This window comes from Carcharodon carcharias, chromosome 15 (assembly GCF_017639515.1).
Source record: "Carcharodon carcharias isolate sCarCar2 chromosome 15, sCarCar2.pri, whole genome shotgun sequence".
NCBI classification, from domain to species: Eukaryota; Metazoa; Chordata; class Chondrichthyes; order Lamniformes; family Lamnidae; genus Carcharodon; species Carcharodon carcharias.
Window position 1 is genome coordinate 14,313,656 of NC_054481.1, and position 24,781 is coordinate 14,338,436.

Sequence of the window (24,781 nt, forward strand, 5' to 3'; positions counted from 1 at the left end):
TGATTCCACAATTGGGCAGCACTTGCTGAAAATCCTGAGAGCACTAGTTGCTACACTAACAACAAATTTAAGATAACCAGTTGAGCTCGTAGCATGGCTCACTTACGGTTGTTAAACATGCATTCATATGAGGGACACGCAAATAAAAGGAATATGTTAAGCCTTGTGCCTTTTTTGAATTACCCAGGAGCTTGGGGTTGCTTTCTCTTTGGCATCACCTTGGCCAATCAGAATCGACTTGCCAACCAATCAGCACCCTTTTCTTCTATTGTATAAATTGCTGTGATCATTTGAAATTTGGCATTCTTGCATTTGTCTTGATGAGTGCCAGATGAAAGGCTTCGGCAACTTGTCTCTCTTTTCAGCAATTTTCAAATAGGCTTAGAGCAAAAATTGGACTACAACCCCTACTAATGTAACATTTCAACTTGCCACGTTCACTCTCCTTGCAAACTTTGAATAATGCGAGGATTGATGTGAGTTTGTGCATATTTTTGTTTAATTTTTCTGCTGGGCATGGTTTATACATTTTTTTAAAAGCCTTACCTTGTGCTAAAACTGATGAAACATGACCATATTGGGCAGTATGATGGAACTCCGGTAGACTGTGCCATAGTTTGGTAGAATATTAGATCACATACAATTCCCCACATCATTAGTTGTCTTATTTCTTACTTCTCAGTGAAGTGAATAGTAGCAGTGACACAATGTATCTTTTTACAATGGTTGTTAAGCCTCACCGACTCCTTGGGCAGAATCTTTCCGTCGGCAAGCTGGGGGCGGGGCCCGCTCACCGACACGAAAATGACGTGGGATGAAAGGGAATCCCCGACGTCAGCCCGCCCCATTTAAATATTCAGGAAGTTGAGGCCATTGACAAGATCATTAAGCCAATTAAAGGCCCTGCCCGTCCAACCTTAAGGCTGGCGGGCAGGCCAGGAGAACCCAACGGGCTTCTGTTAAAACATGAAACCTCATCCACTGGCGGGATGAGGTTTCATGTCTGTTTTAAAAAAAGTTTAATAAAGTTTTAGTGATATTTATTAACATGTCCCATCTCGTGTGACATTGTCACATGAGGGGGATATGTTAATTTTTTTATTGTTCTATTTTTGAAGTTTGAAACACTGTCAGTGATCTCCCTGAGACAGCATTTAGTCTCAGGGAGATGTGCGCTCTTTTGCGCACATGCACGAAAGAACGCACTCTGACAGTTGGGGAACCCCTCCCACCCCCGCCCCCCCGCACACCGAAGTGCATAGCGCTTCCCATTGGGCGGCCTGCTGAGTGGGCCTTAATTGGCTTGCCCACTTAAAATGGTGGCGGGGCCCATTTTGGCGCTTGCAATCGGCTGTCCGCCTGCCGCTGAGCTGGTGGGGCCCGCCCACCCATCAAGGGTAAAATTCTGCCCCTTGTGTAGTAGAAAGTAATACATATTTCATATTTGCTGTAAGCTGTGATATAAGTAATGTTCTTATGTAACAGTTCCTTTCTTGTCATGTTGTCTGTGGAAGATGTCTAGTTTGACCATTGCTCAGCAAAAATCTTATACGGGCTCACTAATTTGAAAAGACCAGTTGAAAGATAGCTTCCAAAAAATGGTAGGGATTAAGCAAATTTAAATAACTGCGTAATTCGAAAAGTTTTGTCAATCAAGCACATATTTGAACAAATGTATTTTCTACTGCAAACACTGCACAGAATCCTTGATATAGCGACAGAAATCAAGGGTAATCGTAGGGGGCCTCTTGCCACTGCATTATCAGTAGAAGTGGCATTAATGTCACAATTCAGTTTCATTTCAGGGAATCGACATAAGCAGTGGCACTCAGAGAATCTTCAGACTGATTTGAGCAGCTTGAGTGCGTATAGATGTGCTTGCTAGGTTGACAGACAGAAAGATGCTGAATAAATGAAGCACATTATCTCTTTATTTTCCATCTCAGTGTTTCTAATATGACAATATTTGTTTTTATATAGTCCTTATGATGTACTCACCTTCTGACTACTGCACCCAAAATAACTTGCAACTTTCAGAATATTGCATGGCTAAGAAGACCGAAAAAGAAATGCATGGAATCAGATGCTTGTCAGTTCATGCTGAATTGCTACCATGATTTTAAGATGTTTTTGTTTGGAGCCATTCAGGGTGGCTTTCCAAATAAAAACTTTTCTTTCAATGTGAATTTCATATTACTGCATACAAATGTATTTGCATGAATGGAACACGTTTTTCTGTTTGCACCAAAACAAAACTCTGAATTAAAAACACTGACTTCTGGAGAAAAAAATTAAGATGAAAGGATCAGTTTAATAATCTCTGTATTGCCGAAGAACTGCATGTACGTAGAATCACAGGACATCCCAAAGTGGTTTATAGACATTGAAATACTTTCTGAGGTGTAGTAACTATTGTAATTTAGGGGAATTTGGCAAGCAGCCAAGTTGTGCACAGCAAGGTCACACAAACAGCAATGATAGAAATGACCAAATAATTTGTTACGTTAATCTTGGCTAAGGGACAATTTTTGTCAAGTATGCTGGGAAAACTCTCCTGCTCTTCTAGAAATGACATGGGAATCATCATTTGTGTTCCTCCTGAAAGAGAAGAATCTCAGATTAACATCTCATTCAAAAGCCTCTGCAGCACTGACTCAGAATTGCACAAAAGCATCAGCCTGGATTGTATACACATATCTCTGGAGTGGGATTTGAATTCACAGCCTTCTGATGTAGAAGTGAAAGTACCATCATTGAGCCTAGGCTAATACCAGTTCTGCACAATGCTTGTAAGTGCAATGTAATCTGAAACATTTTTGCCTCAGTACTAACTTAGTACTCAGTACTAACCGTCAGGTACTGCAGAGGAACTCTTCATTTTCTACTTAAAGCTAGGTTTAACATCTGCAAGCCATTCATTTAGTCAATGTGTCTCATTTGCTAAACACTTTGAGTGGAATGATTGTTCGGTGATTATGGATATAATCGACATTAAGTTTATTTTATTACTTCTGTGTGCTCATATAAATTGGATAAATGTTGTCAGCGGAACATAAATTTCCGTGGCATAGGCCCAATACTATTGCAGTCACATTTTTCCTGCTTGGGTTTTGAAAAAGTCAACTTCTTACAAACATTGTAGAGAAAAAGAATGCATATCATCTAACTAAGCCATTGTTGAGCAAAATGACATACACAACAAACATAATCCTAATGAATGTGATTTGCAAGTGAATGAACCACTAATAAGAGCAATATTTCAACAGTGTTTCTTATTAAGTCACTACAGTTAATTTGAACATTATGCATTAGAAACTCATTTAAAATATTCTTGTGATGAACTGCTGACATAATTAAATGTATCCTGTGAAATATCTCGAGGGTGATTTTTTTTTCTCCAAATAAATTACTTGGGGAGAGAGCTATATTTCTGGTCAGCATCATTAACGGATTTGGCACCAAATGGTGCTTGATGTTTACCAAGAAAATGGAAATCACCAGAATGCGCTATTGTGATATGACCCCTGCATCTAATAGAATCAATAACAAGATGGAACAGCAAAGAAAAAGTAAATATTTTGTGTTTTTTTAAAAACATTAACTAAATGTTAAAATTAATGTTTCGGCAAAAATGAAATTGGCCCAACTTACTGTCAATTATTTTTTATTGGGTCTCTTGTTTTAATGAGTAACTCATTATATAGTCAGATCAGTAAATTGTGTATTACAAAATATCCAAGTGGCAGCTACTTCACGGAGTTTGTTGGTGTGATTGGGCCCTTCAGCCTTTTTCAGTGAGGTAACATTTGTTCCATAATGTGATGGGGGTTTGGCTGTGCAGTAAATGAAAAGCTGCCTGGGGCCTCAGTTGAAATTCAGCCCTGGCTAGTTGGGAAACTTCTTAAATAATTTTTGGTGACTTTTGTGTCTTATCACATTGAGATGTCTCAAAGTGCTTAAGAAGTTAATGTCACACTCGAGAGCTGGCTGGGAGGTAGCGATAGAATTGGAAGGGAAGACCACCTTCCTGACTCCCTCCGATTCACTCAGATGGGAAAGGTTAAGACAGCCATTCTACCTGGAGATAAAAACAAAAAAAAATAAAAACAAAAAAACTGCGGATGCTGGAAATCCAAAACAAAAACAGAATTACCTGGAAAAACTCAGCAGGTCTGGCAGCATCGGCGGAGAAGAAAAGAGTCGACGCTTCGAGTCCCCACGACCCTTCGGCCAGACCTGCTGAGTTTTTCCAGGTAATTCTGTTTTTGTTTTGGATTTCCAGCATCCGCAGTTTTTTTGTTTTTATCTCTGTGTTTAATTGACTGCCACTGCTCTTCAAGAAATGCCTACCTCCTTGAAGAAGTTTTGTTCCTCCATTCTACCTGGAGGCCAATTGAAACCCTTAAATGGTCAATTAATGGCTACTTAAGGGTACTGCAGCTGGTATTCTATCAGTGGTGGCGGGATCCTTGATTACATGGGGAGGCCACCCAGTAAAAGCTGGTGGCCTCCTTGTGGACTTGAGAGTGCCACTTCTGATTGGGCACCATGACCTACAGGGGGACCTCCTCCAGCTGCAAGGCTGCCCCTCTTGGAAAGATCCTTCCCTGCCGTCAACAATAGCCTGATCCATGTAGCTAGGTAGCAGGGCCTCCTCCATCATCGCTTGTGCAAGCCCGCTGCAGTCCCAGCAGTGACCACCATTTCTGGGCGCTGCTGAAACTGAAGAGCGACTGACACTCTGATTGGCCGGCAGCTCCTGGCAATGGGAACTTTGTCCTTGGGATCCTTGGGGTTCTCTTCTGAGTTTGGGAGATTAAGATGAGGTATACAGGAGGAATTTTTCTCTCCCTTTAACTTGCACTTCAAATGCTGATACAAAAAGTGAAAAAAGTATTTAATTCTCCAGAATTGACTGTTGGACTTTTCTCCAATTACCTGTATTCATGTAAACAACTATATAACCATTTCTGTAAGCAAACTGCAACTCTCATGAACTGAAATCATCATCCTTCATCAGGTTAACATCGCTTGGGTCTAACAATTATCCTAGTAATTGCTGACAGGCGATTTACAGGATGTCCACCATATTCTCCTTTCATCTCAGATGTTGACAAGTACTACACTTCTAAACCAGAGCTTACAGGTTAAAACTATAAATCAGAGTTACATACAGCTAAGCTAATACACAGATGCAAATATGCATAAGTAAGAGACTGCAATAATCGTATCAACACTATCTACAAGCTGGATTGACTGCTTGAAATAATCGCAAATTCTTTTGCTTCTCTGTAAATTCTTAGAAAGGCACTATCTGTTGTATCGCAAGTATAAGATTCTTCTTGTGGAGCTTCATCCACCCCATGTAGTCAAATGGTATACAAAAAATAAGGTCAAGGAAAAAATGTATCCACATCAGAAACTTTCTAATGTTATTCAAACAATTCCTTTGCGGCAGCCAACCAATTCAAATAGCAACAGTTTTAATAGCTTTAGCATCAGTGGGAGATTGGCTTTATAATAGTTGTTTTTCTGTTGTGCATTTCGACTGGACGGCATGGAGCACAACAAAATTTAAATCTCTGTATACTTGAACAGTTTAAACAATCCATCCAGTGTTCTCAGAAGTACTCCGTTAGTGGATAGATCATAAGTCCGTATGCAGAATAAAATATTTCAGATTGATAGATCCTCCCAGTCTAAATGACAAGACCAAAGGATCATAACATCAACAGTATGAAGACTAGTGTTGAAATGCCCAGCTGATCAGGTATGTATGATCTATACCATGCTGCTTTTGTTTTATCAGGCTGCCTTTCAAAATCTGCTTTCCTGAGTCTCAGAGCTCACTTGCTTGCCTGTACATGAAGTTACAGGTCCCAGTTTGAGTATAATGGTTAATATATTATAGAAAGGGCATTATGATACTGGAAAAGATGCAGTAAAGAGCTATAATCTGATATTTCCCAGCAGAAGCCTTAGACACAAGGAGAGATTTCGGAAACTGACTTTGCGTTAGAGAAGAGAAAACTAATTGAGAAATTTAAGGTCATTAGGGGATCAACAACTTGTACCCAGAGATACCATTTACTATGCTCCCAAGAGTACCACTGAGAGGAAAAACAAAAATGAGTGGAAAAACTCAGCAGGTCTGGCAGCACCTGTGGAGAAGAGCACAGTTAACGTTTCGAGTCCGCATGACTCTTCATCAGAACTAAGGAAAAATAGAAAAGGGCCGAAATATAAGCTGGTTTAAGGGGCGGTGGGACAAGAAGAGCTGGATAGAGGGCCAGTGATAGGTGGAGATAACCACCTATCTCCACCTATCACTGGCCCTCTATCCAGCTCTTCTTGTCCTAGCAGCCCCCGCCCCACCCCCACCACCCTTAAACCAGCTTATATTTCACCCCTTTTCTATTTTTCCTTAGTTCTGTTGAAGTCATGTGGACTCGAAACGTTAACTGTGTTCCTCTCCACAGATGCTGCCAGACCTGCTGAGTTTTTCCAGGTATTTTTGTTTTTGTTTTGGATTTCCAGCATCCGCAGTTTTTTGCTTTTAATACTGAGAGGACATAGGCTTGAGCTCAGGACAGAAAAGATGAAAGGACATATCAGATAGAATTACTTTACAGAGAAATATGTGGTTGTTTGAAATAGACTGGCTAGGGGAAGCAATTGAATCTGACAAAATCAGCAATGAAAGGCTGGTTACTATACCAGCTGATAATTTCCTCCATCAGTGTGGGTGTTTAATGACAGGCAGTGACTCAGGGCGTGGAATGCACTTGAGCAGTAGGTGTAAGTCTGACACCCACTCCTAATGTTTGCCATAATTTGACACCTCTGTGTACAGGGCCTTTCTAAAATATTGCACACAACCCTGAACACAAACCATAAATTTTTGCAGAACCATTGACAGAAATGAGAATAGTCAGCATGTTACTGATGGACAATGGTGTAGGAGAGGGAAATAAATAAATCTTGAACTTAAGAAGTTGATATATATCATTTTGATTAATATATTTGTCCAGAATACCTTTTATATCCATAGATTTGGTTTTAGCTCTGTATTTCATACAGCCAAGATTAAATATTTAGAAAAATAATTCTTGTTCTAAGCATTCAGGGCAACACACAAGTGCAACTGGGAGGTGACAGATGCCCTATTCAGGAGAGTGCACCAATTTGTCCAATTCCACCCGGATCCTGAAAGCCTGGCTGCAAGAGCATTGGGTTTTGCGACAATCTCAGGTTTCCAGCAAGTGCAAGGGGCTACTGATTGCACACATGTGGCCTTGAAAGCTCCGTGGCAACAGCCAGTCACATTCATCAATAGGAAAGGCTCCCAGTCTTTGAAAGTGCAGCTGATAACTGATCACAGAAGGCAAATCCTGCATGTTTGTGCTCAGTTGCCAGGGAGCTCTCATGCCATCTACTGACTCCCAGGTGCCACAGGTTTTAGAAGGACCTTGGCATTTGCAGGGCTGGCTCCTTGGGCACAAGGGATATCCCCCAGAAGACCAGGCTGATGACACCAGTTCGCTGTCTGCAGACTGCTGCTGAGAAGAGGTACAATGATGCACATGCCTCCATCAGGTCCATGATTGAACAGACGAAAGGCCTCCCAAAGATGAGGTTCAAATGTTTGGGCAGGTCAGGCGGGGCTCTCCAATACTCAACTCAGAGAGTATCCAGGATTATCATTGTTTGCTGTGCCCTGCACAACCTCATGCTACAAAGTGGGGAATGCCTTGGCTAAGGGAGACATGGATGACCAAGATGTCTCCCCTGACGATGAGGACAGTGAAGGGGATGTAGCTGACGAGGGCCAGGATGTCGCTGAGCCACATCCAGGCCATTGCAGGGCGCGATGTAGGATGCAGGCTCTTGACAATCTGATAGCTAATATATTCCAGGCAGAGTATGCTGCCGAGACATTTCCTTTACTATTTGGTTTTCTATCCTCTGCTGGCTGAAAGGCCCCTGATTCTTTTTGGTCACAGGCATTATATTAAGCTCTGATGTACCTTGATTTAGGATAGCTGAATTAAATTGCACTACTTAACATCAGCCTGCTGGCAGTTTGATCTTCTGCGTGTGCCAAACTGTTCTAACATGCTGAGCCCTGGCACTAAATAGCATTGGAACCTGCACAGCACTCTGTTCTCTTGGGCACGTGTAAGTAGAATTGAGATTGTACCCATTCCCTCACTTGGAAGCAATATCAAATCTAACCTCAGCAGGGACACACTCTTGTCACCCTCACACCTGCTCCCAAAGAGGAGCAGACCTGGCAGAGAGCTTTTTCAGGCAGAGCCAGATGGATGGGTTCACAGGGAGGAGCAGCGTGAGAACATCATTTGGCTCCTCGAGATTGCTCCTCCATACAGATTAATCAGGGAAGATTGTGTTCTTGCTCCCCCTCCACCCCCCAATACCCACTCGCCCATAGTAAACCCATATCTCTTGACATCTTTATCATGCCGAAAAGTTTCAAAGTTACTTCGGAGTCCAGTCACTGAGAGTGCTTCACTTGTACTATGGGTTGCTGAATAGCAACCATTCCAGACCCTCTAATTGCAGAGACTCCTACATGTCTCAGTCCTAGATGGCCTTACTATTAGTGCAAGACTGTGATCAGTCATACTGGACACTCCTGCCAAGGTAAATGCCTTTCCTGCTTGGACCCTGCAGAGCTCTGTTAGAGCTGCTGATGCTTCATATAGATAGCCTCACAGTCCTCAGAATGGTCCAACACACGGGTTTATTCTACTCTTTCTTACCTCAATGATGTGCGATGCACTTTAGTTGCAAACCCTTTTGTGAGGTTTACTGCCACTCTTGATAAGGAGATGAGCAGAGCAAACAAACCTCCATGTAAGGTCAGACAAAAGCTTCAGTCAACTGCTTACATGCCTCTTTAATCCTACGCTCAAATCCCTCTTGCAGTCAAGGCCAGCCTGTTGCCTCCCTACTTGAAATCTTCACCTACATGTTAGCTTAAAATGACAATTCACCAAGGAATGCCATTAACAATTAGACGTACCCACCACAGTTTTCTACAGAAATTTAGGGAAGCCTCTGGTTTTCTGCTGTTAAGAAGACAGTGTAGACCTTCAGTGTCTCAGCCTTGAAACTGCATCTACAGTGTTCCTTGCCACTCACATAGCAGGTTTAATTCCCCTTGAGTAGTTGTGGCATCCACCCACACCTCACGTCAGAACAACAGCAGCAGGAGATACAATGACCTCGATGAACAAATTTTCAGAGGTAAGAACATGGTGAGCTGCAAGCAATGGTTTGCATGATGCGTGGCCAGGCTGCACACTCAAGAATGATGGGCAGTGCTTAATCATGTACACGTGGGATTATTGAGTAATGACTATGTAGATAATGCAAGAAAAGTGAACCTATAGGATTTCATTATCGGACTCTGATGAGGGCTCAATTCCACACCCTTAAAAGTGAGTAGGAGCAAGTTGGAATCCAGGAAACTTGTTGCAAATATATGCAAGTGAACATATATTTACAAGTGTCAAAAGTATTTACAATGATTGTACACCCATGTTCCCTGTGTGCCTTAAAAACTTATTTATCTTTCTTTGCCTTCCGCTACATCTAGGTGCAGCCCTGACATCCACAGCTGAGGTGGAGGCAGCCTGCTGACTGCTATTCCCTGTTGACTGTGGCAACTTTGGCGGGCATCCTCTGATGGCCCAAGGCCTTGAGGGCATCAGCCTGTTAAGTATCACCTGCTCAGGTGCAAGGTGCATCCTTCTTGGCCTGACCCACTGGAGGCAATGGAGTCACTGCCAGATGGGAGGTGGACTTGGAGTGAACTGGGATGAAGCCCCCACGGTGCCTTCTGGTGCTCCTCCACATTATGGGTGCTCAATGGCATCTCCCTGACTCCTTGAGGAGAAGCGGCACCTAGAGGGAGGTCGAGATGCCCCGTCCCCCTTTCGCTTAGCCACTGCTGCACTGCACCCATAGCTAGGGTAATGGAGTGCAGGTCCAAGTGCATATCCAGCAACCATGGTGCTTTCTCCTGGTCCTGCGTCTCCAAGGCAGCCGCCACCCTTTCCATGGAGACAGACAAGCACTTGCATGCTGGAGCCATGACAGCAGACAGAATGTGGGTGGACTCTTCCAGCCTTTGGTCCAGTCTGCACATGGCCTCTGGCAACCCCGCCTGTTGTTCACTTGCCTGTCTCTGCATCTCCAACATGTCTCTTAGGTCTGAGTCTAGAGGCTCGTCATCTGCATGGAGGGGCCTGATCTCCAGCAGTCCTCTGAGTGTCAGAGACCTCGGCTATCACTTCCTCTGCCAGCTGTGGACTCTTGTCATGATGTGCTCACCAGTTTATAACCCTGAGCCTACTCATCAAGGTGACTGTATCCACGTTATTGGAGAGTGCAGGTGAATGCTTTGTTGGTGCATCCTCTGACACCTTTGAGGCATCCTCCTCAGTGGTGGGGGTGGAGATGGAGCTGTGGGTGGTCTGCATTATGGGCCTTCCCCTTTTCTTGCTGGTACTTGGAATAGAGAAAAGAGAGATTTTGTGAATGTCTAAGCAGGTGCCTTAATTAAACCAAACGTGTTACTCTGCGGACACAGCTGACAACTGCAGACTGGATGCACCCTCACTGGCTTCCTGGGGGAGGCCTGTCTCACCTTCAGCCCAGCATGGTGCTGCTCCTTTCCAGTTATCTCAGCGGCCTGCTCTTCATACGGAGTGAGGACTCTAGTGTCCAGAATGCTGCCTCCAGTCTTGGCCTGCTCCCTCTTATTGTAGCCGTTTTTCTCCTGCAGAAAGACAGAAAGATGGATTGTTATCCCAATGGTTGCATGAGCAATTCAAGAGCATAGATGCGTATGGTGGTTGCTGAGCTCTCCCCAGTAAATGATTAACAAGCAGGATGTCCTGCAACTAATAGAAGACTGCAAACTTGAAGTGGCTGGCACAAATTCAGTGCTCATGTCCCATCTGCTGGTGAGTGCTGCAACCCAAACTCCTGTCTGACAACTCCTTCTGTGTGCTGGCACACTTAGACTGCCTGATCCCCTTAAGAGTGTCAGTTTGCAGTGAGTAGGTGGTGCTACTTACCCTGGCAAAATGCAGCAGATCGTTCATCCTTTAACTGCACTGCTGGGTGTTTCTTTGGTGGGCCCCATGAACACTAATCTCCGCTGTGACCTCTGTCCAGTCTGCCACAGTCAGAAGAGAGGGCCTCCTGCTGCCATCCCAGGCAAACAGCATTTCCCAGCTTTCCTAGACAGCCTGGAGAAGAATCTCCAGGGAAGCAACACTGAAGTGTGCAGCCACATGTTCTCTGCTCTGGGACATCCTGGTTGACGCAGAGCCTTGAACGACAGCCAGACTTAAAACTCCTGGCCTGCAGTGAGTGAATGGCTGTCTGGGTTCCCGTTAAATATGGCAACCGGACCTACGACCACAAGAGGTAATGGCGGGGTCAGTGACTTACTGCTCTTCCCTGGCATGAGATTCGGTGAACTCCTTGCGTTAGTAATGGTTTGAAAACTGCAGGATCGTGCAGGGTCAGCCTTCCCATACTGCAGTGGAAATCACTCCCATTTCCATACCACCGCCACTGCGCTAGGACTCCAGAACTGAAGATTCTGGCCATAGTTTGTGTGCTGTCATTCTGAGGCTTGATTACTAACATCCCCACCAGTACTTTTAGGTGGCTTTAACACACTTCATGGCATTATTCTAAAGAAAAGCACGGTAGTTCACCCCATTGTCTGGTCAATATCTACCCCTCAATGCACATGACAGAGCTGGGCAGAGTAGATAGGGAGAAACTGTTCCCGCTTGTAAAAGGATCGAGAACGAGAGGGCACAGATTTAAATCGATTTGCAAAAGAAGCAAATGTGATGTGAGAAAAATCTTTTTCACACAGCGAATGGTTGGGGTCTGGAATGCGCTGCCTGGAAGTGTAGTGGAGGCAAGTTCAATCAAAGTATTCAAGAGGGCACTAGATGATCATTTAAATAGAAACAATGTGCAGGGTTACGGGAAAATGCAAGAGAATGGCACTGAGTTATAATGCTCATTTGGAGAACTGGTGCAAACACTGGATAGCCTCCTTCTGCACTATAACAATTCTGTGATTCTGTGGTTCACTAAAAACAGATTATCTGCTCATTATTTTACTGCTATACATGTGCACAAACTTTCTACTGTATCTCATATAAGACCATGGGGAGGCAGTGGCATAGTGATATTGTCACTAGACTAGTACTCCAGAGACCCAGAGTAATGCTCGGGGGACCTGGGTTTGAATCCCACCACACCATGTTAAAATTTGAATTTAATAAAAAATCTGGAATTAAAAGTCTAATGATGACCATGAAACCATTGTTTTTTGTCATAAAAAACCATCTGATTCACTAATGCCCCCCCCGCCCCCAACTTTTAGGGAAAGAAATCTGCTGTCCTTACCTGGTCTGGCCTATGTGTGATTCCAGACCCACAGCAATTGGTTGACTCTGAAGCAAGCCACTCAGTTCTCAAGCGCAATTAGGGATGGGCAATAAGTGCTGACCCTGTGTTCAGGGTTGTGTACAGCATTTTAGAAAGGCCCTGTACACGTAGACGTCAAATTATGGCAAACTTTGGTACACCCAAAGTGCTGTTAGGAAGGGAGTTCCAGGATTGTGACCCAGTGAAAGTCAAGGAATGGTGATATATTTCAAAGTTAGGACAGTACATGACTTGGAGGGGAACTTGCAGGTGGTGGTGTTCCCATGCACTTGCTGCCTTTGTTCCTTTAGGTGGTAGGTGTTGTAGATTTGGAAGGTACTGTCAAAGAACTTGACGAGTTGTTGCAGTACATCTTGTAATTGGTACACATGGCAGTCATGATGTGCCAATGGTGGAGGGAGTGAATATTTAAGGTGGCGAATGGTGCCAATCAAGGAAGTCTCTTTGTCCTGGATGGTGTTTAGTTTCTCAAGTGGAGCTGCACTCATATAAGCAAGTCGAAAGTATTCTATCAAACTCCTGACTTGTGCTCCATAGCTGGTGGAAAGGATTTGGGGAGTCAGGGGGTGAGTTACCTTGCCACAGAATACCCAGCCTGCCATCTGATCTTGTAGTCACAGTGTTTACTTCTTCTTCAGTTCTCTGCCCAAAAGCAGTCCGACCCACAGCACCACAACCTCAACTAAGCAAGCAGGTCCTGAATCCACACTGCTAGAATGGGAATTGGACCACGATGTCCAGACAACTGAGCCAGCCAACTCCCATAGTTACAGTGTTTATGTGTCTGGACTAATTAATTGTCTGGTCATTAATGACCCTAGGATGTTGATGGTGGAGGATTCAGCAATGGTAATGGCATTGAATGTTAAGGGGAGGTGGTTAGGCTCCTCCTTATTGAAAATATGTCTTCTACACATATATGAGACAACACGCTTCACATGCCAAATCACAGAACTAATCCTCCCCTGGAAACCTACTTTGGGGTCAGTGGTACTCCATTGCTCTGCAGTTGGCTTATTGAGTGTATTTTGATCTCCTCCTCACATTTGTTCTGTATCTACATCAATCAGTTGATTATAAAAACAAAAAAACTGCGGATGCTGGAAATCCAAAACAAAAACAAAAACAGTTCTGTCGAAGAGTCATGAGGACTCGAAACGTCAACTCTTTTCTTCTCCGCTGATGCTGCCAGACCTGCTGAGTTTTTCCAGGTAATTCTGTTTTTGTTTTTGAATCAGTTGATTATGTTTACTTGCAGCTTGTGAAGCTTATGTAAAGTCTCTTTTTTCTGTACATTACTCATGATGTATCAATACACATATTGCTGTGGGCCAAACGAATACAATACCAGAGTAGATGATTTGCAAAATTGCTTAATTGTGCTTTTAACCAGTTTGTTTAATTCTTTTGCATTGTTCTCCTGATCACATTGTTCTCCAGCTTATTCTGCTGCCCTCATGTTTGCTGCTGTTAGTAACTGGATATTAGCATGAGGCAGTGGGAATGAGATTGGCATTTGGTGGGAGCACAAAATGGGTGCGGTGCTAAAGAATCAACAGCCTATTTTACACCTTGCTCCATTTACTTTTCTGTTGACTTCAGGTAAACTTGAGTTGCATGATCACTGATAACCACTTCCAAGGAATTTTTTTCCTACCTCGAGTGAGTACTTAGCTCTGTTTTGCTGTTTTCTACTGGCCTGCCCTAAAGGAGAAGCTCACTGTGTAATCATGAAACATTCATCTAAAGTTGTACTTCTTGATTGGATTAATGTAGTACAATAGACTTCCCATGTCTGTTGCAGTTGGAGCAATTGTAATTTCAAACCTTCTACCTATTCCTATAACACTAAATATATTTCCAATGTAATAAAGCCTTTAAAATCACATCTACTGTATGGATGTCCACTATTCTCAACACTGCAGACTCTCATTGTGTTGAATAGCAGTACACTGGAATCATGTTAAATGATCATTGCTTGTAATGATCAGTTGCTTATAATAATCAGAATTTGCATTCCAAAACTACACCCAGCTAATACTGTATTAGTCCAACCATTTATTGTGACCAGTGTAGTTAGGTTGTAGGGGCCACAGTACCCTATTGCTGAAAACAATTGTCTTAGTTGTAATGCAGGGTACCAATAACCTGCACAATCTATCATGTTAATGGATTAGAGCATTTTTTTTCCATGCAATTAGAACATTATTAATAAACCTCGAACATTTCAACAGATTAAGACATTATTTAAAAAAAATCATATTTATTTCCTTCTTTACAACCAAATGCAGACAGGCAGGTCAGTTTGCTGGTCAACTCTGCCCCCAGTCTTCGGATCAATCAGCAGTAACACCACCCCATTCTAGAGCCTGTGCAGCAGGAGCAGCAGACCAGTCTTCAGCAGCAGGCTGGGCACTCCAGTCCTTTGTAGCTGCTTCAGCAGTGAATGTTGCTGGCTTGGTGTATGGACTTGCCACCTCCAATGTCTCAGCTAGATCTTCACCAGTTGCAGCTACAAACTGCTGGATGGACACAGAAGGGACCTGCACCCCCTCAGACCAGTCGGTAACCTCAGGCTGAACGAACTCTGCAACGGGAGCAGTCCGCTCTCCCTGGTACTCCTCCTCACCAGCAGCCTTCTCTGCAGCAGCTTGTTCCTCTTTCTCGATCTCATCAGGATCCCTGTAGAAGTACAGATCAGGCATCACCTCCCACAGATGTTCGCGACTAATGTTACCACGTATGCGCAGAACTACCTGGGCAAGCATCCACCACGTCAGACCAATGGAGTGGGCATCCTTGTTTTTGCACGGCGCTGCGATATCCACATAAAGCAGGGGTGAGTCAGTGTTGCAATGGTGGGGATGTTAAAGTATGATGCTTTAGTTAAGGGCTGATGATCCTGTCAAGAGTCTGTCACCAGCAACAGACGGAGCTCCCTGAAGGCAGCATGGATCTGATTGGTGAATGTACCTGGGGTAAATCTTCCAGCAATGGGGATGGCACCAGTGGCAGCGGCGAACTTCGGGACAGCACGCTGCCCAACCTGCCTGGAGGAGGTGATGCAAACGTCAGCTGGGTTCTTGATAGAGACAATGGCACGAGCAGCGAGCAGCAATTTCTCCCATGTCTTCTTCAGATTGATGATATAGATACCATCACTTTTTCTTTTATAGACATATTCTCCACCTGGAAATCCAGGTTGGTGCTCCTCGGGTGGGCAGAAGCAGCAAGAACTTTGAGGACATCCTCCTCCTCCATCAAGACCTCTGGACGTGGTGAACGTTTCCCTTTAAAAGCAACAACGGGTAACTCAGTATAATGCCGCGTGGAACCTCGGCAGCAATGAACAATCTAATATATCAATAGATTAGCACATTATTAACAGACAATCTAACATATCAACAGATTAGCACATTATTAATAGACTGCTAATTGCCCTTAGCTGGTTAACTATATGAGCACGCGCTAATACATTAAACAGCTGAGCAGCAGTCCACTCAGAATGCCAGTTTTAAATTGAGATCAGTGAATACATCAGAATAAAAGCACTAGGATGCCTTTGAACCTATAACTATTGAATCAACAACATTACCAACTTCACATAAACTGCTCCGAAACAAAGACTGAGGAAGTCCTTAGAGGAACTGCTCAGTACATATCATTGATCAAAGGATCAGCAGTACACTTTGGGATTGAAGTCTGCTACTTTACTGATCAGTTGGATACATTGATAATTTGAGCTACTGACCAAATAAGTCACCATGGGGAGAATTCTCGGCACAGTGAGCGGGGGCGGGGCCCACTCGCTGAGGCGTGAAATGACGCGGGGTGACATTGGGCGTGCGTCATGACGTCACCGCGCGTCATTTAGATTATCAGTTTGGCAGGCACGCAGTCAAGTTGGTTGCATGCCTCTCGAACTGTCGAAGGCCTATTAAGGCCATTTAACTTTCAATTCAAATAATTAATGGAGCTGCCTATCCAACCTTACAGTTGGCGAGCAGGTGAAGAGCTCAGGCAGCCTTCGAATTTTTCATGGAACCTCATCCACGGGTGGGATGAGGTTTCGTGAATGATTTTAAATTTTCACAAAAAATTCCAATAAAATTAATGCACATTTCCCAGCTCATGTGGCAGTTTGGCATGAGGGGACATGTCATAAAAATTTTTTTTGCCACTTTATTAAGCTTTTTACACTTTAAACTTTCTGTGCTCTTTCCCGCGCATGTGCTAAAGAGCGCACTCTCGACTCAGGAAACCCCGCACCCCCCCCGCCCACCGCCGCACAGGGATTGCTCAGTGCTTCTGGGTGCATGTCACGCTGGGTGGGCCTTAATTGGCCCGCCCACGTAAAATGGCGGCAGGCACCCAATTGGGGGCACCGACTGGGTCCGCGCCCGGCCTCGCACAATCCCCCTGATGGGGAGAAAATTCTCCCCCATAATAGAATGCTATAGTCTTCCAAACACCTTCTAATTCACTTACATGAAACAGATTTACAGTCTTCCAATTCTTTCTGATCTATCATATGGATTGCATTATCCTAACCGCTTCCAGGTCACTACCATTGTACAGGATTCTTGCTTAAAGCATAATACATTAATAAGAACTTCTAATTCAAGCATAAAACATTCCTCAGCAGTATGATTTATACTTCTCAGCTCATTAAGTACAGCAAGTCAACAGGTGCAATATTGCTTCTAGGCAATAGTGCACACTATTCCATTTATATATTACCTGTTAAAAATGTGAGCATTCTGAAAATAGTTTACAATAAACCTGTGCAAGATTAAAACATAATGGCCGGGATTTTCTGGCCCCGTTGCAGGCAGGACCCGCCGCGGGTGAGGTTGCGTCCCAGCCAGAAGCCCATTGACTTGCAGTGGGACCGGAAGATTCCGGCAGTAGGCAGGTGCGAAAAAGCCAATCAAGTACAATGGAGGGCATCTCATGTCATATGACATCCTCTTGATAAACATTTGGGAAATCCAAGCATCAGCCTTTCAAGTAAAATTTACGCTGCTGGGAATTGATGGCTGACCAAATAACCAGGAAGAACTTCTTACTTGAGCAGATATATTGGCTTACCTAGAGCCATTGAGGAAAATGACATCCCCAGTCCCACACCCTTTTGAACAAGATTCCAGACTCTGCTTCTGGTCATGATTTGAGCTCCTCAGCCTCATACCATTACTGAACAGGATTACCCCCTCCCCCCCACCATCTGCCTGACTGCGAGGCCACTCTTGAACATTTTCCCAACCATTTACCTGCTTGCCAGGCTCCATCCCTTTATTCACAGGCAGCAACCTTTTGCTCTCTGACATTCTGCTTCTGTCTACCAGCCAGCTGCTGCTTCCTACTGATTTCCAGGTCAATGCAGATATGCAGACCTGGAAGTAAATGTTGGCCTGGAAGTTAATGCCTGCCTGGCTTTCATTGTACTCTGCCTTGGTCCATGCATGTATGACTCCTGCCCCAACTTAAAATAAGGGCTTTAAAATTTACAAATAAGATACAAGTTTAAGTTTCAGAGTCATACTGTGAGAACCAAGCCAGGTAGTCACATGCAGTAATAACAGGACCATGTAGGTTGAAAGCAAATATACTGTAAGGAGAAAGCTGCATTCTCATACTTGGGAAATCTATGTTTCCTCTGCTGAACAGTGTCAATGTTGATAGTGGGAAGCACAAAGGCTGGTGAGCATGGTGCTGGACCTATGGGAAATATGCCTTAAACATTTTTTTTTATAAATGTATTTAATATGCGTCTTTTATAAGCTGCAGGGGTGATCCAAAAATGTCATCAAAAATGAAAACGACCAATGGCAGATTTCAATATTTCAAGCCAATTTACTTATGAGGAGAAATCACTTTGTGAACATCAACATTGTGGCGCAAACCCAGTGGCAAATGGGAACCCCTGCACCGAAGCTGGTGAGCAAGGGCACCATGCAAAATTAATTCTCTTATATAACATCAGGGTGCAATTGGCAGGCTAGTGTAGCCATTCACACCCCAAGGAAGATCCCGCTGGTTGTGTGCTTGTCATGAAGAAACTAAGATTGGCTGACAGGAGCAACAGCCATACAGATTTAAAGTTAGTATAAATGTGGACATAAGAGATTAGAATGGGAAAAAAATGGGCAGTAAAGATGTGATTAAAAATGACACAAATGGTGTAGACAGGAACAGGCCCAGATGTAATGTTTTAATGATACATACACAGCTTTTGCTTATTGGTATAATGTGAGAAATGTGCTGCAAACACAGCTACTTGATTATTTTTATCTGTACTCTGTGGCAGCCTTGATCCTGGTATTTATCGGAATTCAATTGTATGAGTAAAAAAACAGCAAAGGGTTTGGACAATCCTGAAAGTTTAGCAAGGTGACTATGCTGAAGCAGCTAACAGCTACCAAAAATCTGCAACTATGTCATCTGCGGCCGGATTTTCACCTTGGACGCAGGAATCTGGAGTCAGCCCATTTCCTGATGTCACAATACTGCCTCCTCCCTGGCAGTGCTCACCCATACTAGCTTCATAGTGGAGTGGTGGTGGAGTGCTGGATTTAGGTTAAATCAGGTCTGACGCAGAAATAGAGACAAGTGGATGCTGAGGCAGGCAGTTTGAAGCTCCCCCCAACACCATGCTCTGAGACATCAGCCCAGTTCAATAGATGTGTGTGAGGCCCCTCAAGCTACTCCTCACTCCCTTGCCCTCCAAAAAACCATGCCATACCCACCTTATATCCCCCTCATCCCTTCCATGCACCCTCAACCGCTTCAGCTCCCATATCCCCTCCATACCCACTCCATAACCATCTATACACCCCCATACTCATTCACCCAGTATCCGTTATGGACCTAACTCATGAGCCCTATAATAACATTGAAAAGTCTTTGAAATGCTCATAAAAATGTGAACATAAATGATCTGTACTTCAAAATGCACGGGGAAAACATAATGCTATTAGAACCTTACAAAATTGTAAAGAGAAACAAAATCATTCAAAAAACACTTAAGAGTCCTATTAAGAGGTCATAAAACTCTCAAAATAACTAAGCTCACAGCCCCCTTGACAGCTATATAACCAACCCCTGCTAAGTTGAATCAATTAGTGAGTTTGGAGCTCAGCCAAGCATTGTACAACTGTGTCAAAACATCCTCTAAAGCTGCATACATTAAAGCCTTTGAAGTCATTTAAAGAACTCATCCATCTGTTCAAGCTTTGAAGCAGTGAAATAGATGGCTGAACTGAAATTAAATGAAAAGATTAAAGCATGGGGACAATTGACACAGTCAAATTTGTTCAATGTAGAAGAGTAATTTATCCAGTGGATAGTGTACTCTAATGCACCTGAACGCTTCTGACAATGCTGGTTAATTTATGTTCACTTACCTTTTAAGATCAAATCCCCATCATCAAGCTCTGTATTAAAAACATATATAAGCTTATCATACAGAATTTCATTATAAGATATGAATTTGGCAACACTTTTTGAACTTGCCTGTCAAAAGGTTCCTGGCTGCAGAACAGAGATCCTCCAAGGCCCACAACACCTCTGAGCTGATATAGACCAGTCACCTTCAAAGGCTGGCCTGACTCTATCAAATTTGTGAGGGGTCTAAAATGCTGACCTCTGCAATGGAGCTGGCAATTTTGGGACAACTGCATGTGGGTTCGCGACCCAGACCCTTACTCCACATCCTTCAGAATTGCTGGTGATAGGAATGGGGGATGGGAATCCTGGATCGGGTCCTATCTGCCATTTTTAAAGCCCGCCTGACATGAGTTGGCCTTGTGTTGGCATGGGAAAATCCATCCCTCAGTTTATGGCTGAACAATTAAGTGCACCAATACACATAAATATTTATATAATACCAACTACTCCAAGGAACGTAAAATCTTTTAAGTTTCAGTACAGACAGGTTCTTCAGTCCATTTCTCATTGTTCCATTATTAACTTCACAGCAGAACTACTGGCTCTGATTCCAGTACCCAGCCTTTTCCCTATATTATTTTTCCTCTTATGTAATATCTCCTTAAGTATTGCTTCTTGCAGACTTTATTTCATGATTGTTTTGGCTTCAGCAGCTACCTGAAGTCATACATTCTATATTCTAGATATTCCATTATGTGTCTAGTACTCCTAAATTTATGCTTCAAAGTTATGATTTTGACAAAAAGTTAATGTAAGCTTTTACTATTTACCTCTTTAATTTCCTGGGCTTTATTATTCACAAATCTCTAATGCAGCACTTTTTCAAAACCCAATTACACCACATTCAGTGCACTCCCTTTGTAGGTGCGCTTTCTTCAAGCATAAACTGATTTCTACAAATCTATGCAAACAACCCTCGATTAGCCCCATACTCTTTAGTGCTGAGGCAGCAAGCTAAGCCGCCAAAGGCTTTTACAAATAAAAAGGTTCTTACTTGGAGCCTAGCATTTCTGTTGAGTGATGTAAAGAGCAAAAAGATAAAACTGGAGGCAGAAGAATATTGATTTTGTTCAAAAGTCAGAGAACATAAGGACTACGAGCAGAAAGAAGCCTTGCTTTGAGCCTACTCCACCATTCAGTAAGACTATGGCTGGTCTGACCGTAGCCTTGACTCCACTTTCCTGCTTGCCCCATATTCATTGTACATCAAAAATCTGTCTCAGCCTTGAATACAATAAATGGTCCAGCCTCCATTGCTCTTTGAGGAAAGGAAAAGTAGAAATGGCCTGAAGAAGTCATTTGGAAGTCACTGAAATAACTGTCCAGCTGATGCAAATGCAACAATAAATGAGCTGAAGCTTAAAAATTATGATTTCCATTAACTCTCAGCTGCAGATAAGACCGAATATAAGGTTTAGCTTAATTTATTAGCCACCAAACATTACAGTAAATTAAATTTGACTGAAAACTCTTTAACTAGATAAATTCTTAGTAATAGAATCATAAAGTGATACAAAACAGAAGGAGACCATTCAGCCCATCATGCTTGTGCCAGTATTTATTCGGGTATTTATTCCGGTGTGTTGGGTGAGCCTAAGGAGCAGATTTGTAAGGCATTCTCAATCATAATGAGGGAGTCACTGGACATTGTGAAGGTACCAGTAAATTGGAGAGAGGCTAACCTCTTTACCCAGAGTGGTTAGAATGTAGAACTTGCTACCACAAGGAGTAGTTGAGGCAACTAGCATTTAAGGACAAGCTAAATAAACATGTTGGGGAGACTTGAATAGAAGGCTATGCTGATAGAGTTAGGTGATCAGGTGGAAGGCATGGAGTATAAATATGGAATTGGACCCATTGGGCCAAATGGCCTGTTTCTGTGCTGTATATTCTATGTAATTCTAATGTGGTCCCGAAATTCAAAAAGGGTGGCAAAACAGAGGCAACAAATTACTCATTTGGCTTCTTTCACTTCTATGTAGAAAAAATGATTATTAGAAGTAAAGTTGGGATTTATCTGTTTAATAATAGGGGAAACATTAGCCAACATTGGCCAGGATTTTCTGGCCCCATCATGGCGGAACCCGCCGAGGGAGACTCGGTGGACCAGCCAAAAGTCCATTCATTTTCAGCAGTATTAGACAATTCTGGTGGTGGGTGGGGCCGGGAAATCCCACTCATAGGGCAGAATTTTTCAGCCCCTCACACCAGCAGGATCTTCCCATCGATGTGAATGGAGATTTCAGTGGCTCACCAGCCCCGCCATGGGAGAACCTGCTGCAGGGGGCTGGAAAATTCAGGCCATAGAGTCAGAAGGGAAAGATCCTGTCTGATCAATTTCCTTGGTTTCCTCTTTGAGGAAATGACAATTCAAATGGAGTCTGGAAGATTTTATAGCATTACGCACATTAATTTCCAGAAGGCATTTCACAAAGTTGCACGCAAAAGGCTTAAAGCTTTGGGGATTCAGGGTAAATCCTGGGATTGGTTAAGAAGTTGGCTGGGAATACAAATCAATGTGTACCTGTTAAAGAAGTTATATACAGTGGGAAATGTACTGAGTGGGGTGCCACAAGGCACAACATTGGGACCACTATTAATTTATGTTCATGACTTAGTTCCATGTGGTGGCGTAGTGGTATTGTCACTGGACTGGTAACCCAGAGACCCAGGGTAATGCTTCAGGAACTTGGGTTTGAATCCCACCATGGTAGATGGTTGAAATTTGAATTCAATAAAAATCTGGAATTAAAAGTCTGATGATGACCATAAAACCATTGCAGATTGTCATAAAAACCCAGTTGTTTCCTTTAGGGAAGGAAATCTGGCCTACATGTGACTCCAGACCCACATGCATGCCCAATTAAGGCATTTAGGGATGGGCAATAAATGTTGGCTTGGTCAGCAACGCCCACATCCCATGAATAAAAATAGAAACTCAATATTGGTCAAATTTGCAAATGTTACCAAACTAATAAGGAAATTGGAGGCAATTGTACCATTGGATGCAGCTTAGAAATTACAGAATAAGTTAGATAAAGTATCTATTGGAAGGATAAATAGAAAATATATAATGGGTGGAGAAATGGACAATGCAGACTCCTTGAATGGTGCCGAAATAAAGAGGATGAAGCTGAAAGAGACCTGTAAGTATTGGTTGATTTGATGCTCAACGTTGCCAACTAAGGCAGAACAGCATTCAACATTGATAACAGAATGTCAAGCTACATAGTCAAAGTAGTAGAATTCAAGCCATGATCAAACTCTGGTCAGGTCACCTTGACTGCTGTGTCCAGCATTAGTTTCTGGAGCCAGTGCAGAGAAGAACCATGAGGCTACTCCCTAGTCATGCATACAAGGTCAAAGTGCTGCTTGCTGACTCATGTGATTCATTGTATATAGGTTGGGCTGCCACTGACACTATTGTTATGGATTTTTCAAAGCTCTTCCACCAATCTTCCTGGGGAGAGCGAGAGAACCCCTAACTCACCCTTATTGTGCTGCATCCCTGATTTCACTAAAGCTAGTAATGTCAGAGTAAGGTCTCTTCATAGGCATGTCAATGGTGGATGTTTGCATGGCTAGTGATGCATCTTGTGCATTTGCCTGCCCAAGATAGCTATGAATTCCAGTTTACAAGGGGTGGTGGGTGGGGGGGTTGGTGGGAATTGGTGGCAGCTATTCAGTGATATGATCACAACTCAGTGAAGACCCAAGTAGTGCAGATAAGATACAATGGAATGTTTACACTATAGAAGGATGCATTCCTTACTTGCATTCTTGAACCCCATGGCCTTGCACCTTCCTATTTCAGTGATCTCCTCCAGCAATAAAACCTTCCAAGCTCTTTGTGGTCCTCCAATTCTAGCTTCTTGTGCATATTCTGATTTTCACCAAACTACCATTCATGGCTGTATCTACGGCTGTGTAGGCCCTAAGCTCTTTAATTCCCTCCCTAAACCTCACCAGGTCTCTTCATCTCTTTCCTCCTTTAAGGTGCCCTTTAAAATCTCCTTCTTAGACCAACCTTTGGATCGCTGTCTGAATATCTTGTAATGTGCCTTGGTAGCAAATTTTGTTTGTTCATGCTCCTGTAAAGAGCCTTGAAATTATTTACTACATTTAAGGTGCAATATAAATGCAACTAATTATTGCTAACAGTCGTCTATATCCTGGAAATTTGAACACATAAATGAATTTGATATCTTCATATTACAGGTTGGGAAGTGGGAAAACCAAAGCCTGGCACTGAAATATCCTGTGTGGCCACGATTTAATTCCTTTGCGGACAGTGAGATAGATGACAGCCACCTAACTATCGTTACTTTGGAAGAAACTCCGTTTGTCATTGTGGAAGATGTGGATAAGTTGACTGGAACCTGTGCAAGAAGCAACGTGCCATGCAGGAAAAATATTAAAGCTATGTGAGTACAGTTTGTGGTTATTTTCATTTTTACTGTTGGCCATTTCATTTTTACAAAGTGAAAACCAGTTGCTAAAAGTGTGATGTGCTTTTCAGAATCTTCCACTCCCTGCATTTTTAGGAACAATTCCCAATGCTTTCTAATGCTTCATATTCAAGAAAATGAAGTTAAGCCAAATGAAGGTTTGTAGGCATCAAATCAAACCATATTTCAACCTTTCTGCTGCAAAGGTTCCAGCTCCAAAACATTTATTAAACTTTTTCTCCACAGAGGCTGCTGTGCGCTTCTAGAATTTTCTGTGTTTGTTTCAGATTTCCAGCACCTGCAGTTTTTTGCTTTTTGTTTTAAACCGTTCTGTACCTGAAATGAAGGATTGTTCATTCATTGTTGCACTGTAG

The 24,781-nt window shown here is 43.0% G+C and overlaps 1 protein-coding gene and 1 pseudogene across 1 annotated transcript in view; one reads left to right on the forward strand and one right to left on the reverse strand.

Moving 5' to 3' along the window:
* Positions 1 to 24,781, forward strand: part of grin2aa (glutamate receptor, ionotropic, N-methyl D-aspartate 2A, a) — a 376,984-nt gene that overhangs the window by 259,869 nt on the left and 92,334 nt on the right. Inside the window, exon 4 of the mRNA XM_041206490.1 lies at positions 24,178 to 24,383. Coding sequence (XP_041062424.1) covers positions 24,178 to 24,383 — 206 coding nt within the window. The remainder of the gene's footprint in view (positions 1 to 24,177; positions 24,384 to 24,781) is intronic.
* On the reverse strand, positions 14,847 to 19,048 carry LOC121287970 (annotated as a pseudogene).